The sequence below is a fragment of the Hemitrygon akajei genome, chromosome 11 (assembly GCF_048418815.1).
Source record: "Hemitrygon akajei chromosome 11, sHemAka1.3, whole genome shotgun sequence".
Classification (NCBI taxonomy): Eukaryota; Metazoa; Chordata; class Chondrichthyes; order Myliobatiformes; family Dasyatidae; genus Hemitrygon; species Hemitrygon akajei.
The window spans coordinates 149,488,316-149,502,120 of NC_133134.1; the positions used below are offsets into that span (position 1 = coordinate 149,488,316).

The window sequence follows — 13,805 nt, forward strand, 5'->3', positions numbered from 1 at the left end:
GCTTCTTTAAAAATTTGTGTCAATCAGATCCTCTTTCTAAGTTCTAAAGATAGCGATTCAGTTATTTTAGCCATTCATGATAGGACAGATCTCTTTCTAGAAATGTGTCTCTTGAAAGCAGCTTCCTAAGCCTGTATATATCCCATCTTAGGAGATATGCAGATATATATTGGGGCTAAGCACAGCTCCAATGCCATATTTAAGTTTGTTGGTATACCACTTTGTTGGCCAAATCAAAGATGGTGATCAATCAATAGACAATAGGTGCAGGAGTAGGCCATTCAGCCCTTTGAGCCAGCACAGCCATTCACTGTGATCGTGGCTGATCATCCACAATCAGTACCCCGTTCCTGCCTTCTCCCCATATCCCTTGACTCCGCTATCTTTAAAAGCGTTATCTAACTCTCTCTTGAGGGAGAGGAACACCAACTTCACTCAATGTCAGCAAAACCAAACAGGAGAAGTCGATCCTCATCAGGGGATCAGAAGTGGAGAGGGTCAACGCCTTTAAATTCCTCGGGATTATCATTTCAGAGGATCTGTCCTGGGTCCAGCATAAAAGTGCCATTACAAAGAAAGTAGGGCAGCACTTCTACTGTTATAGAAGCTTGTGCTGACTTGGCATGTCATCTAAAACTTTTGATAAACTTCTATTGTTGCGCGGTGCAGAGTATGCTGACTGGTTGCATCACAGCCTTGTATGGAAACAACATTGCGCTTGAATGTAAAATCCTACAGAAAATAGTGAATATAGCCCTGTCCATCATGGGTAAAGCCCTCATCCATCATCATCTATACAGAGCACTCTTGCAGGATAAGCAGCATCTATCATCAAGGACCCCCACCATCCAGGCCATGCTCTCTTCTCACTGCTGCCATCAGAAAGGAGGTACAGAAGCCTCTGGACCCATACTTCAGGTTCAGAAACAGTTATTACCGTGCAACCATCGGGCTCTTGAACCAGAGGGGATAATTTCATTCAACTTCACTCACCCCAACAATGAACTGTTCCCACAACCTATGGACTCACTTTCAACGACTCTTCATCTCATGCTCTCGATATTTATTGCTAATTTATTTTTTTCTGTATTTGTACAATTTGTTGTCTTCTACACGTTGGTTGTTTGTCCATCTTTCATGCAATTTTTCATTGATTCTACTTTGTTACTTTGTATTTACTGTGAATGCCTGCAAGAAAATGAATCTCGGGGTAGTATCTCATGGTGACATTTGTGTACTTTATTACAAAATTTACTTGGAACTTTGAACAAAACTGTTTGCAGTATTTCAGGTGTGACCTCCACACCCTGAACAATTACAACAATGCTTTACTTCTGAACGCCAAACACCTTCAGTAAATGTCATTATGCCATTTGCCTTCCAAATTATGTGTGGTATTTGCCACTATTGTGATTCATGCACAAGAATACGTTTTTTGGTATCTGCGAGGAGTCCCGGAACCAATCCCTCACGGATAAGGAGGGCCGACTGTACTTTGTTCCTTGTGATGGGAATTGTTGCAGATTTTTCTGTGCTGTCTGAAACTAGCCCATGGGACAATCTGCAAGTCATTTACTTTCGCAGACAGGATTAACCCAAGGATGCTGTCTTGTAAAATTCAGAATCAGTTTTAATATGCCACAGAATGAGATACAACTTCTCGAGGTGCTGATAACTTCAACTCTTTCAAGCCATAACAATTTTTATGGTGAACATTTATGAAATAGGACTAATTGGATTAAGGTGCATGAATTATAAGGAAAAAATAGGCAAAATCGTAAAGGAAAAGATTTGTGTCAATTTATTGTTGTGGCATGATTCTCCTGTGTTATAATACAGGAGTGGGTGGTTGGCAACAAACCCTGGCAATCTGTAGGAGAACTGCAGACAGGGCCTTTCCTCCTTTACCAACCACCTTGTTAAGCACCTGGATGAATTATGTCCAAAATCCAATTTGGACCTAATGACATGGGAGATGAGGTTGTATTTACAGTCAGAGATTTAAAACATTTGGACTGGTTGCATCACAGCTTGATATGGAGGCTCCAATCCACAGGATCACAAGAAGATACAGAAGACTGTAGCCTCTTCAAGACTCAGCCAGATTCATCACAGGCACAACCCTCCCCATGGCTGAGGATATCTTTAAGAAGTAGTGCCTCAAGAAGGCAGCATGCATCACTAAGGACCCCCACCATCCAGGACATGCCCTCTCTTAATACTACCCCCAATGAGGAGATACAGAAGCCTGAAGACCCACACTCAATGATTCAGAAACAGCTGCTTCTTCTCCTCGATCTGATTTCCGAACAGTTCACTAACTCATTTTTTCTGCCTTTTTTGTAATTTATAGTACTTTTGTGCCTTTGCACTACGTTGCTGCTGAATAGTCTGTGTGTAAAACCAGCACCTAACCTTACATAAGAGCATTTTCTGAGATATAGAGTTAATTGTTGTGATCAGACTGGATAAATAAGTTCAGGAGTAGATCAGTAGATGAGCAGTAGCAAATATTTAAGCAATTAGAGTCATAGAAAAGTACAGCACAGAAACAAGGCCTTCAGCCCTTCTAGTCCATGCCGAGATATTTAACCAGACTACTCCCATGCTCCTGCATTGGGACCATAGCCCTCCATACCCCTACCATGTACTTATCCAAGCTTCTCTTAAATGTTGAAATCTAGCTTGCATGCACCACTTGCACTGGCAGTTTGTTCCACAATCTCATGACCCTCTGAGTGAAGAAACTTCCCCCAAACTTTTCATTTTTCACCCTTAACCCATGACCTTTAGTAGTAGTCCCCCTCCAACTCAGTGGAAAAAGTCTACTTGCATTTACCCTCTCTATACCCCTCACAATTTTCTATACCTCTATAAAATCTCCTTTCAGTCTGCAAAGCTCCAAGGGATAAAATCCTAACATTCATTCATTCCTTATAACTTAGGTCCTCCAGACCCAGCAACATCCTTGTAAATTTTAAACTTTATTTACATCTTTCCTGTAGGTAGGTGACCAAAACTACACACAATACAGTCAGACTTCCTTATCCGCGGGGGATTGGTTCCGGGATCCTTCGTGGATACCAAAATTCGCGGATGCTCAAGTCCCTTATGCAACCTGTCTCAATCTGGTGGACCTTAGGACCCCAGCGGAACCCCAGACCTTATTTAATCTGTCTCAGTGTGGTGGACATTAGGACCCGGCGCCAGAGCTCTGAATGCGTAGTGTTTCTGTTCACGAAAATAATCATGATCACGATTGAAAATAAAGTGGAAATAATAAAGTGATCGGAAAGAGGTGAAACGCCATCGGTCATTGGAAAAGCGTTAGGCTACGTCGGTCAACAATCGGAACAATTTTAAAGGGTAAAGTGAGAAAGGCTCTGCCCCAATGAAAGCTACAGTTATTACGAAGCAACACAGTGGTTTAATTATTGGGTTTTGGGTTTTTTATCCTCACATCCACCCGGCATGGTGGAGAGCACACTTCGGAGTGATCTGTCCCGAGTCCTGAGAACTTCCGTTCCCAAGCCCGGGGCTGAAACATAAGTTCTTAAGTGTTTTGTATGCATAGAAAGGTAAAATATATACTATATACTAAGACAAACGTTTGACTAACTGACGCTAAATAATATCAGATGTACCTGTTCCGACTTTTTTCGATCCCGATGCACGATAATCTACACACATCCTCCCGTATACTTTAAATCATCTCTAGATTACTTATAATACCTAATACAATGTAAATGCTATGTAAAATGGTTGTTATACTGCATTGTTTAGGGAGTAATGACAAGAAAAAAAGTCTGTACATGCTCGAACAGCAAGTGCTGGAAGAGCACTTCCGGGTTTTCGCAATCCACGGTTGAATTCGCGCAAGCGGAATCCGTGGATAAGGAGGACCAACTGTACTCCAAATTAGGCCTCACTGATGTCTTACATAACTTCAACATAACACCCTATCTCCTTTACTCAGTACCTTGAGTTTTGAAGGCCAGTGTTCCAAGAGCTTTCTTTATGACCCCATCAGCTTATGTTGCCACTTTCAAGTAATTGTAGACTTGTATTCCCAGATTCCTTTGTTCTACTTCACTCCTCTGTGCTGCACCATTGACTGTGTAAAGCCTACCCTGGTTGGTCCTACGGAAGTGCAACACCTTGCACTTATCTGCATTAAATTCCATCTGCCTTTTTGCAGCAAATTTTTCCACCAGATCCTGCTGTAAGCCGTGATGGTCTTCCTTGCTGTCCACTACATCCCCAATCTTGGTGTCATCTGTAAATTTGCTGATCCAGTTAACCATATTATCGTCCAGATTGTTGATATTGATTACAGACAACAATGGACCCAGCATTGATCCCTGCAGCACTCCAGTAGTCACAGACCTCCAGTTAGAGAGGCAGCCATCTACTACCACTCTCTGGCTTCTCCCACAAAGCCAAAGTCTAATCCAATTTACTACTTCATCTTGAATGCTCTTGACCAACCTCCCATGAGGGTCCTTGTAAAATGCCTTGCTTAAAGTCCATGTAGTGTCCAACATCCACTGCCTTGCCTTCATCAACTTTCCCGAAAAACACTATAATATGGGTTGGACACAACCTACCACACGTGAAGCCTTGCTGACAATTTTAATTAGTCCATGTCTTATTGGAATACTCGTATATCTAGTCCCTTAGAACACCTTCCAGTAGCTTCCCCACTTACTGGCCTATAGTTTCTGGGTTTATTTTTAGAGCATTTCTTAAACAGCAGAACAGCATTGGCTATCCTACAATCTTCCAGCAATTCACCTGTTGCCAATAAAGATTTAAATATCTCTGCTAGGGCCCCGGCTATTTCTGTGCACTTGTCTCATGTCGGATCCGAGGGAATATCTTATCAGGCCCTAGGGATTTATCCACCCTAATTTGCTGCAAGACAGCAAATACCTCCTCTATAAATTGATGCCATTTTGCCTTACTTTTATAGACTCTGTGTCCATCTCCTGAGTAAATACAGATGCAAAAAATGCATTTAAGATCTCCCTCATCTCTTTTGGCTCCATGCATGGATTACCATTCCGATCTTCCAGAGGACCAATTTTGTCCCTTGCAATTCTTTTGCTCTTAACATATCTGTAGAGTTCTTAGGATTCTCCTTTGGCTTGTCTGCTAAAGGGAATCTTGTTCCTTCTTTTAGCCCTCCTGATTTCTTAAGTGTTCTCTTGCATTTCTTATACTTCATAGGCCCTTCATTTGTTCCTACCTGCCTATGCCTGCAATGAACCTCCTCTTTTTTTCCTTAACCAGGGCCTCAATACCTTTTGATTAGCAAGGTTCCCTACGCCTGTTATTTTTACCTTTTCCTCTTCAGAGCTATTAACTCACAATAGAAATTTAGCCCTGGTTGGAAAGAAGGGGTTCATGAGATGGGTGAATGTTTCATGGTTAATAACGGAGGTCAGAGAAAATATTAGATTAAAAACTAGCAGTGGGCAAGAATTTTTCAAGAACCAGCAGGGGAAAAGAAAACTGTCAAGGACTATCAAAATAAGTCGATTTAATGGATACGTGGAAAGGAAGTAAGTTGCTGAAGTCCAGAATCCCTAAAGGTGAGGGAATTACTTACAGGAGGCAAGAAAATGATAAATAAGTTAAATGAATACTTTGCATCAGTCTTCAAGAGTGGAGGAAACTGCAAGTATCCATAAGCAATGGAAAAATTTGCATCTGTGTATGCATGTACTTGTGCATATGCTAATAAACTTGACTTTGAAAACTCCAAAGCATAGGAAAACTGACAAGAAGTACAGTAATGAATCAACCATGATCCTGCTGAATGGCAGTACAGTTGAATGGGTCATTCATTTCTCTGATGTAATTAAGTTGCCTTGTGATATTTTTGATTAATATGCAAGTTGTAATTTCAGTCAAATGTCTCAGTTTTAATTATTTTTCTACTGGTTCTAACTGTGGCTGCTTCCTTTTCAGTGAGCAGGAGTCAGGTTCGAAACTGTTGAATGAACCCGGTACACATTCAGAGTCCCAATCTCCTCAATCGGTCGGAAGTGCGGCTGCAGATAGTGGTACGGAGTATCTCTCCGATTCGGCTAGTGAGCTACCTGATGTAAATCTCTCTCTCTGTGGTGGTCTCAGTGATAACAATGAGATATCCCAAGGTATAGTAAAATGGAGTAAAAATGTTGACTTTAGCTGTTAATTATGTACTTTTTTTTTGACTTTTTAATTTCTTGTATTTGGTTATTGTACTGGAATGTGATGTACCTTGTCAAGTGTTTCAATGTTTTCCAACAATGTAATTCTATTTTCTTTTGCAGTTAATGCAAAAGTCATCTTGAAAACAGTACCCCTAAATTAACTGGTATAGAATAATTTATTTGTGCTGATGATTTGATCTACAACCGAAGTTCAAAGTAAATTTATTATTAAAGTACATGTATGTCACTATATACAGTACAACCTTGAGATACATTTTCTTGCGGACATTCATGGTAAATACAAGCAACGCAACAGAATCAATGGAAGACGGCACCCCCTCCCACCCCTTAGAATGGGCAAACAATTGATGTGCAAAGGACGACAAACTGTGCAAATACAAAAAAATGAAAACAATACTAATAATAAGTAAATAAGCAATAAATATTGAGACCGTGAGATGAAGAGTCCTTGAAAGTGTGTCCAGTTCCTAGGGAACAGTTCAGCGATGGCGCGAGTGAGTTATCCCTCTGGTTCAAGTGCCTGATGGTTGAGGGGTAATAACCATTCCTGAACCTCGTGGTGTGCAACCTGAGACTTCTGTACTGCCTTCCTGATGGTAGCAGCGAGAAGAGACCATGGCCTGGATGGTGAGGGTCCCTGATGGATGCTGCTTGATGGATTATGTTTGAATTATTTGTAGGAAATGAATTTGAAGATTTAAGCCCAGAGGTAGCTGGTTTGCTGCTAATATAATTAGATTGTACTCGCATGCCTGATCTAAATGTGAATGTGTTGTCAATATGCTTACTGTTAAAAGGGTAACAAAAGATGAGGAATTATTACCCACAGAACAATTGACAACCTTTTTTTTCTTTACTGCAATATAATTGTGCACTCTCTCATCAGTCAGTCATTTTGATTTTTGGTTCTGTTTACAAATTTGAGATTTTTTTGTGTTAACTTTTCCTGTATGGTGGAGATTCTTGGAAATAAATGGTTATTATCTGCATCACAGGGAAATTTGTCCAACATATGGTCACATACCAAGATTTGGTGGAAAATCCTGGAATAATCGATGATCCAAACCTGGTTATTAGAATCAATAAAAAGTAAGTTTACTAAATTCATATAAATACATATTTTTGCACTGGTATTTTAAAATCTGGGGTGATGTGTTGAATTTTTAGAGTTTTTTTTAAAGTTAAAATTCATGAATATATAAATTTTGTATAAAGGTGTTTCTACCAGTCTGTTGTCTCCAGTAGAATCTTCTATGCGGTGGTGTGCTGGGCAATGGCATCAACATGAGTGATGCCAACAGGCTCAATAAACTGATTAGAAAGGCTAGCTCTGTTATAGGAGTCAGACTGGACACACTGGAGACTGTGGTAGAGCAAAGGACTCTACGGAAAATCCTGGCAATTCTGGAAAATGTTTCTTACCCTCTGCATGTCACCTTGGCTGAACAGAGGAGCACTTTTAGTAACAGACTAAGACAAGTGTGCTATATGAGGTAATTCTTATCCTCGGCCATTAGTATCTATAATGAGTCAACTTATAGTTGGGGAAGTGATGACCCCTCCTGTTAGATTGTTGTAACTTATTTTTTATTCTTTCTTCTCTTCTAATGTATATCTGTATTGCTACTGTGACACTGTAATTTCCTTTGGGGTCAATAAAGTGTGTGTGTGTTATATATATGTGTTTGTACATACATCTGCTGATGCCTCTGGACACATCTTCAGTGATGTTCCTGGAATCATCAGATGTTTCCGGACTTTCAACATCATACACCCTTCTCCAGGTGACCCAGCCGGGACTGATCAGACCCCAGCTTGTGTCCAGATGGCTAGCTACTTCTGACTCCATGGCTCCCCTCTTGAGCCACAGCCATCTTGAGGCCCTCTCTGCCGCATCGATGGTACTGCGGATGGCTCTCCTCTTCCTCTCTCCCTCGATGCCCAAATTGCTGAAGGCTCTGGCTAAGGAACAGGCTGCGAATCCCATACAACCAATCTCCACTGGGAGACACCTCGCTCTCCATCCAGCCTGCTGGCAGTTGCTGACCAGTCCTGCGTACTTGGAGAGCTTCCTTTCAGAGGCCTCTTCCAAGCGATCTTCCCATGGGACTGTCAGCTCCAGCATCACCGCTTGCTTGGTAGACTCAGACACAAGGATGATGTCTGGTCGCAGGGTGGTGGCTGCGATATTGTTGGGGAACTTCAGCTGCCTTTCGAGGTCCACCAACAGCTCCCAGTCCCCTGCAGAGGTCAGGATGCCTGCAGATGTTCTTTTGGTGGGTATTGGCTGCTCCCCAGCTCTGACAAAGGCAATGGTCTGCTTGGAGGGTCGGGATCGCTTCACCCGTTCAACTCCTGTGCTGATGGCTTCAGTGATGGTCTTTAGGACCTGATCATGCCTCCATCGGTACCGTCCCTCACCAAGTGCCCTTGTACAGCCGCTGAAGATGTGCTCCAGGGTTCCTTGCTTGGAGCACAGTGGGCACGCAGATGACTCTGCTTTGCCCCATGTGTGCAGGTTTGATGGGCTTGGAAGCACATCGTACACTGCCTGGATGAGAAATTGGATGTGGTGAGGCTCGGCTTTTCAAAGCTCAGCCCAGGTCACTTTCCTCTCAAATGCATTCTCCCATCTTGTCCAAGCTCCCTGTTGCTTCATTCCCACCGCCTTGCAGGTTCTCGTCTCCTCCACTGCCTTTCCTTCCTTCTGATGGTGTCCATTTGGGGAGTTGGAAAGGATCCTACCTCAGCTCGGCCTCATGTGACTGCTCCCACCAGCCTCCTGTGACGCAGCCTTTCCTCTGCCCTCCTCTTCCTGCCAGTCCTCACTTGGATCCCTGCTCTAGCCACCTTCGGATCACTTGAGTCCCTGTACTGTATCACTTCCCCGGCTCTTGTTATCTTGAATTCCTCATCCAAGGATTTGAAGGGCAGTTGCAGTTTGTTGTGGTGTCCATAGAGGGCGATGCTGCTCAGGTTCTTTGGCAGCCCTAGTCATCTTCTGAGGTGCTTGCTGACCCTCCTCTCTAAGATTTCGACTGTCGAGATCGGAACTGCATAGACAAGGAAGGGCCACAGTATTCTGGGAAGAATGCCATGCTGATACACCCAGGCTTTGAACTTCCCAGGTAGGCCAGACTTGTCCACGGATTTCAGCCAGTCATCTAACTCGGTTCAGGTCGCCTGAATGGATGTTGTGTCCCTTAGAGAGCTGTCAAAAGCCTTACCTAAGCTCTTGACTGGCTTTTCTGTGATGGTTGGGATAGCTATACCTGCGATGCTGAACTGGAACTTGCTCTCCACCTTCCCTTTCCTCAGCACCATTGATCTTGATTTGGCTGGTTTGAAATGAATCCGGGCCCCTGCACCAGCTTTTCGAGCCCCTGCAGAATCCTCTGGCAGCCTGGGACTGATTCTGTGGTGACTGTGAGGTCCCTGAATGCCCTGATGGGTGTTTGCCGTTGAGTGGAATTCATTCTGGGCCCTCTGCACTCTGGCTCAGCAGACTCAGTGAGCATGCTCATGGCTGGGGAGAACAGTGTCACTGAGATAGTGCACCCTGTGATGATGCCAATCTCCACCTTGTGCCAGCTTGAAGTAATCGCTTCTGAAGAGACCCTCATCCTGAAGTTGCTGTAATAATCAGCGATAAGGTCTCTGATTCTGCTGGGGACGTGATATTTGGTCAGTGTGAGCTGCACCAGCTTGTGCGGAATGGAGCCATATGCATTTGCCAGGTCGAGCCACAGCACTGTCAGGTTGCCCTTGTTCTCTCTGGCCTCCCTGATGAGCTGTGTCACCACACCGGTGTGCTCCAGGCAGCCCGGCATCCCTGAAATGCCACCCTTCTGGACTGATGTATCGATATAGGTGTTCTTTGCTAGGTAGGTGCACAGCCGATTAGAAACAGCACTGAGGAAGATCGTTGCCTTGACACACAGCAGGGAGATGATGTGAAACTGGTCTATTTGGGTGGTGTTTTCCTCCTTCGGGATCCACACCCCTTCAGCCACTCTCCACTGTTCTGGGATCTTCCCCCTTCTCTTGAAGACTTGCAGTATCTTCCACAGACACAACAGGAGTTTGGGGCAGTTCTTGTACACTTTGTACAAGGTGCTGCTTAGTCCTGGAGCCGAGCTTGCCCTTGCTTTGCGGGTGACCTCTCTGACTTCCTTTAGCTGCAGCTCTGACATGTTGAACTGCACATCCGGTTCAGGGGGGTCTATTAGGATGTTGCACTCTCCCAACTCCCGCTCTCGTTCAGGATCACTGTAAATCTTCTTCAGATGTTGGTCTATGTCTTCCTCCGAACAGGCCGGTTTCCCACTGCGCTTCTGCCCCAGCAACTCCTTGGTGAACTTGAAGGGGTTGGCGATAAAGGCAGCACGTTTTCGGGCCCTTTCACGACGTCGTCTCCGATGCCACTCTGCCCGGCGGAGGACCCTGATCTTCTTTTGTAGTATACACACCAGCTGGGCCAAGCCAATGCGCTTCTCTTCTGCCTCCTTGTACTGGGACTTCAGCGCTTCCATCTCCTGCCTGATGTTGCGGATCCTCAACGCTCTTTGGTTCTTTGAGTAGGGTATTCTGGAGCCTTTCTTCTCCCCTTCTCTGAACCATTCAGCTGCGATGTTGACAATGATTTCGCCGTTGCCTCCAGAATTTGGTTAACATATTTGTCAAACTGCTTCCACAGTGAAGTCATGTTAGCTGCAGGCCATTTGATCCGCCTCCTGTTAGACTTGATGTTAGAGGGATTAGTTTGCAACACTTGGAGTTTCCGGGCACTATGGGGTGAATCCGGCCCTGGCACCACCTTTGTCTCACCAGGTTGGACACCTGCGTGTTGTGCTGCTCCTGCTCCCGCCAGACACTTCATCCTCGCGTGGTGGATCTTCAAGCCATGATCGTTCTTGCAGATTTTGCCACATGCACACTGCTTGCTCATAGACATTTATTGCCTGGGTCTGATGCCGTTGTGTCCGTCTGACTGAGTGCTCATCCTCTCTCCCCCCCCCCCCCCCCCCACCCCGGCATCCCTGGGGGTATCTTTCCATTAGATTCATTGTAGCTTTTGTGGGGGGTCCTCCTCTCAGAGGACACAGATTGGATTGCCAGCCTGTTCTGCCCCGGTTGCCGTCTCTCCGAGCTGTCACTGACTCTCCGGTCGTCACCACTCTTTTCGTGGTTGTCACCCAGTCTTTCCTGGCTGTCACTGATGAACTCAGGGTGTAGGCTGTGTACATACATCTACTGATGCCTCTGGACACATCATCAGTGATGTTCCTGGAATCATCGGGTGTTTCGGGTCTTTCAACATCACACATCCTCCTCCAGGTGACTCAGCCGGGGCTGATCAGACCACAGCTTGTGTCCAGATGGCTAGCTACTTCTGACTCCATGGCTCCCCTCTCTTGAGCCACAGCCATCTTGAGGCCCTCTCTGCCACATCGGTGGTACTGCGGATGGTTCAGATATATATGACACAGTAATACCTGTGGAATTTTTGAAAATGTAAGAGGAAAATCTGGTCAAGCCATTTGATGGAAAAGAAGGGATTAATCCACCTTTGTTTGTTGCTGTTGATCCCCTGCCTTTTCCCAGTTCTTCATTGGCACAAATTGCAAGGATATTTTTCAGTAACTTTTTGTCCCTTCCTGACACTTCCTTTGCCACAACCTTGAACTACTTACGTTTAGTTACGTACTGAAATATTATTGTCTGTAACCTTTACATTGTATAATCTGCATGAAGAATTCGGACTAATTCTACATAACACTAAACAGAAGTCAACAATTCCATAAATGCCTTCATCTTTGACATTGTGTTTAAAGTTGTGCACAGAACCTAATAATTAGAGTACACTCAAAACATGTAATTCTAGTTTCAAAACAGATATAACAAGAAGTTATGAATTTAAAAATGGCTTTTTATAACAATGTAAATACCTGAAAATGACTGTTTCATGGTGGAATATGCTTCTTATGTCACTTGCATGTGCTTTTTAAATGGTTGCATCAAAAATCAGAACTCAAAGTAACATTATTTTAATTTCATTTACACAAAAAGGCTCCAAATGTAAACTCTCAAGGCAGATTGTTTGCCAAGCTCTTGTGGATTCTTGCCTTGTTCAAAGCATTGTGAAGTTAAATGCTTGAAGTACTTTGCACTAAACACATGACTTTGAAGTGAAGAAGTAAAATTCCATTAGGGTTGTAGTTGGTATATTTTTAATGATAAGCTAGCAGTTGCAAGCTGACAAATGAGAGAACGCATGAAAATTAAATAATTTATTTTTAAAAATATTAATATACATTGCTGGATGTTTTATTTTCCACAGGTATTACAACTGGGCTGTTGCTGCTCCTATGATTCTCTGCATTCAAGCCTTTCAGAAAAATTTACCCAAGGTACAGTTGTGTAGCTTGTTAAGTTTGTTTGATTCCTGTTTAAAAAAAAGTCCTCGAAAGCAGTGAGAGAGGCTAAGTCCTTGCCACTGCCATTTTAATCTTTTTTTACAAAGCAGTTATGTACAACCTTCTATCAGACAATGGTTTATCTTCCTGGGCCGTTATCTTTAATATCCTGTTTCTCACCTCTGTGAACTATAGGGGACATCTAAAATCATAGTATCAAGTTCTGTCCTGACATTCTTCTCATCAACAGTCTTGTCAGCACGTCTGGAATTCAGCACGTTGTTTCAGTCAGATATTGGGAAATCTGAAGCTTTTAGCTTTTGTCACAAGCAGTATTCTAGCCACCATTTCCATTCATGCACTGTCTAAAGCAGAAGATAATTCTCTGGGGTTTCTTTATTGGCTGTGAGTCCTGCCCCAGTATTTTAAAGATGCCAGATTTCTAGCAGACCATGATGTTTTAGTTCTGTTGAAAAGTCATTAGTTCAAAACATCAACTCTTTATTCTTTCTCCACAGATGCTGAGCATTTTTCTCCACTCAGCATTTTTTGTTTCTGTTTTACTAGTGAACCTGTCATTACATTCTCATGAGTGTTACCTAGATTAATTGAAATTCAAAGTGTTGCTGGAAATTATTTTAATCTATTTTGTGAACGCTTGAACATTTTTACATTCAATGTTCATGGTAGATTAACTGGCACCTTTGAAGAGCATTTTTCAAGAAAATTCTCCAACCGTCTAAGAGTACCTGTAGTAACATTTCAAACTCTATTCTGTTCAGTAGTGTTTTATCCTGCTTGTAATAAATTATTGTGGTCTCATTGGGATAGCATTTGTGGACAAAAAATAAAAACTTGATGCATTTATATCAGATGTTATTAGTTTTAATCTCGCAACTTGATTCTCAGTGGAATGTTACTTTCTTTAGGCTACAGTTGATAAATTGGTAAAAGAAAAGATGCCAAAGAAGACTGGTGGTTGGTGGTTCTCCTGGCGTAGAAAAAACGCTGCAGTAAAAGAGGTAATTTTTTCACGCCCTGATAAAAAGAAACACAAAAAGAGAAGCAGGTCACAAAGCTGTTTTATAATTCATCTTCCGCTGATCTGTTCTTTAGCTTCAACTCCATTTTCCTATCTGCTCCTAGTACTCTTTGATTTACCTTTGGA

The 13,805-nt window shown here is 43.1% G+C and overlaps 1 protein-coding gene across 2 annotated transcripts in view; it reads left to right on the forward strand.

Moving 5' to 3' along the window:
* Nucleotides 1-13,805, forward strand: part of LOC140736113 (phosphatidate phosphatase LPIN2-like) — an 81,098-nt gene that overhangs the window by 44,223 nt on the left and 23,070 nt on the right. For both annotated transcript variants that reach the window (XM_073061894.1, XM_073061895.1), the window contains exons 9-12: nucleotides 5,974-6,161; nucleotides 7,217-7,310; nucleotides 12,562-12,631; nucleotides 13,567-13,659. In XM_073061894.1, coding sequence (XP_072917995.1) covers nucleotides 5,974-6,161; nucleotides 7,217-7,310; nucleotides 12,562-12,631; nucleotides 13,567-13,659 — 445 coding nt within the window. The remainder of the gene's footprint in view (nucleotides 1-5,973; nucleotides 6,162-7,216; nucleotides 7,311-12,561; nucleotides 12,632-13,566; nucleotides 13,660-13,805) is intronic.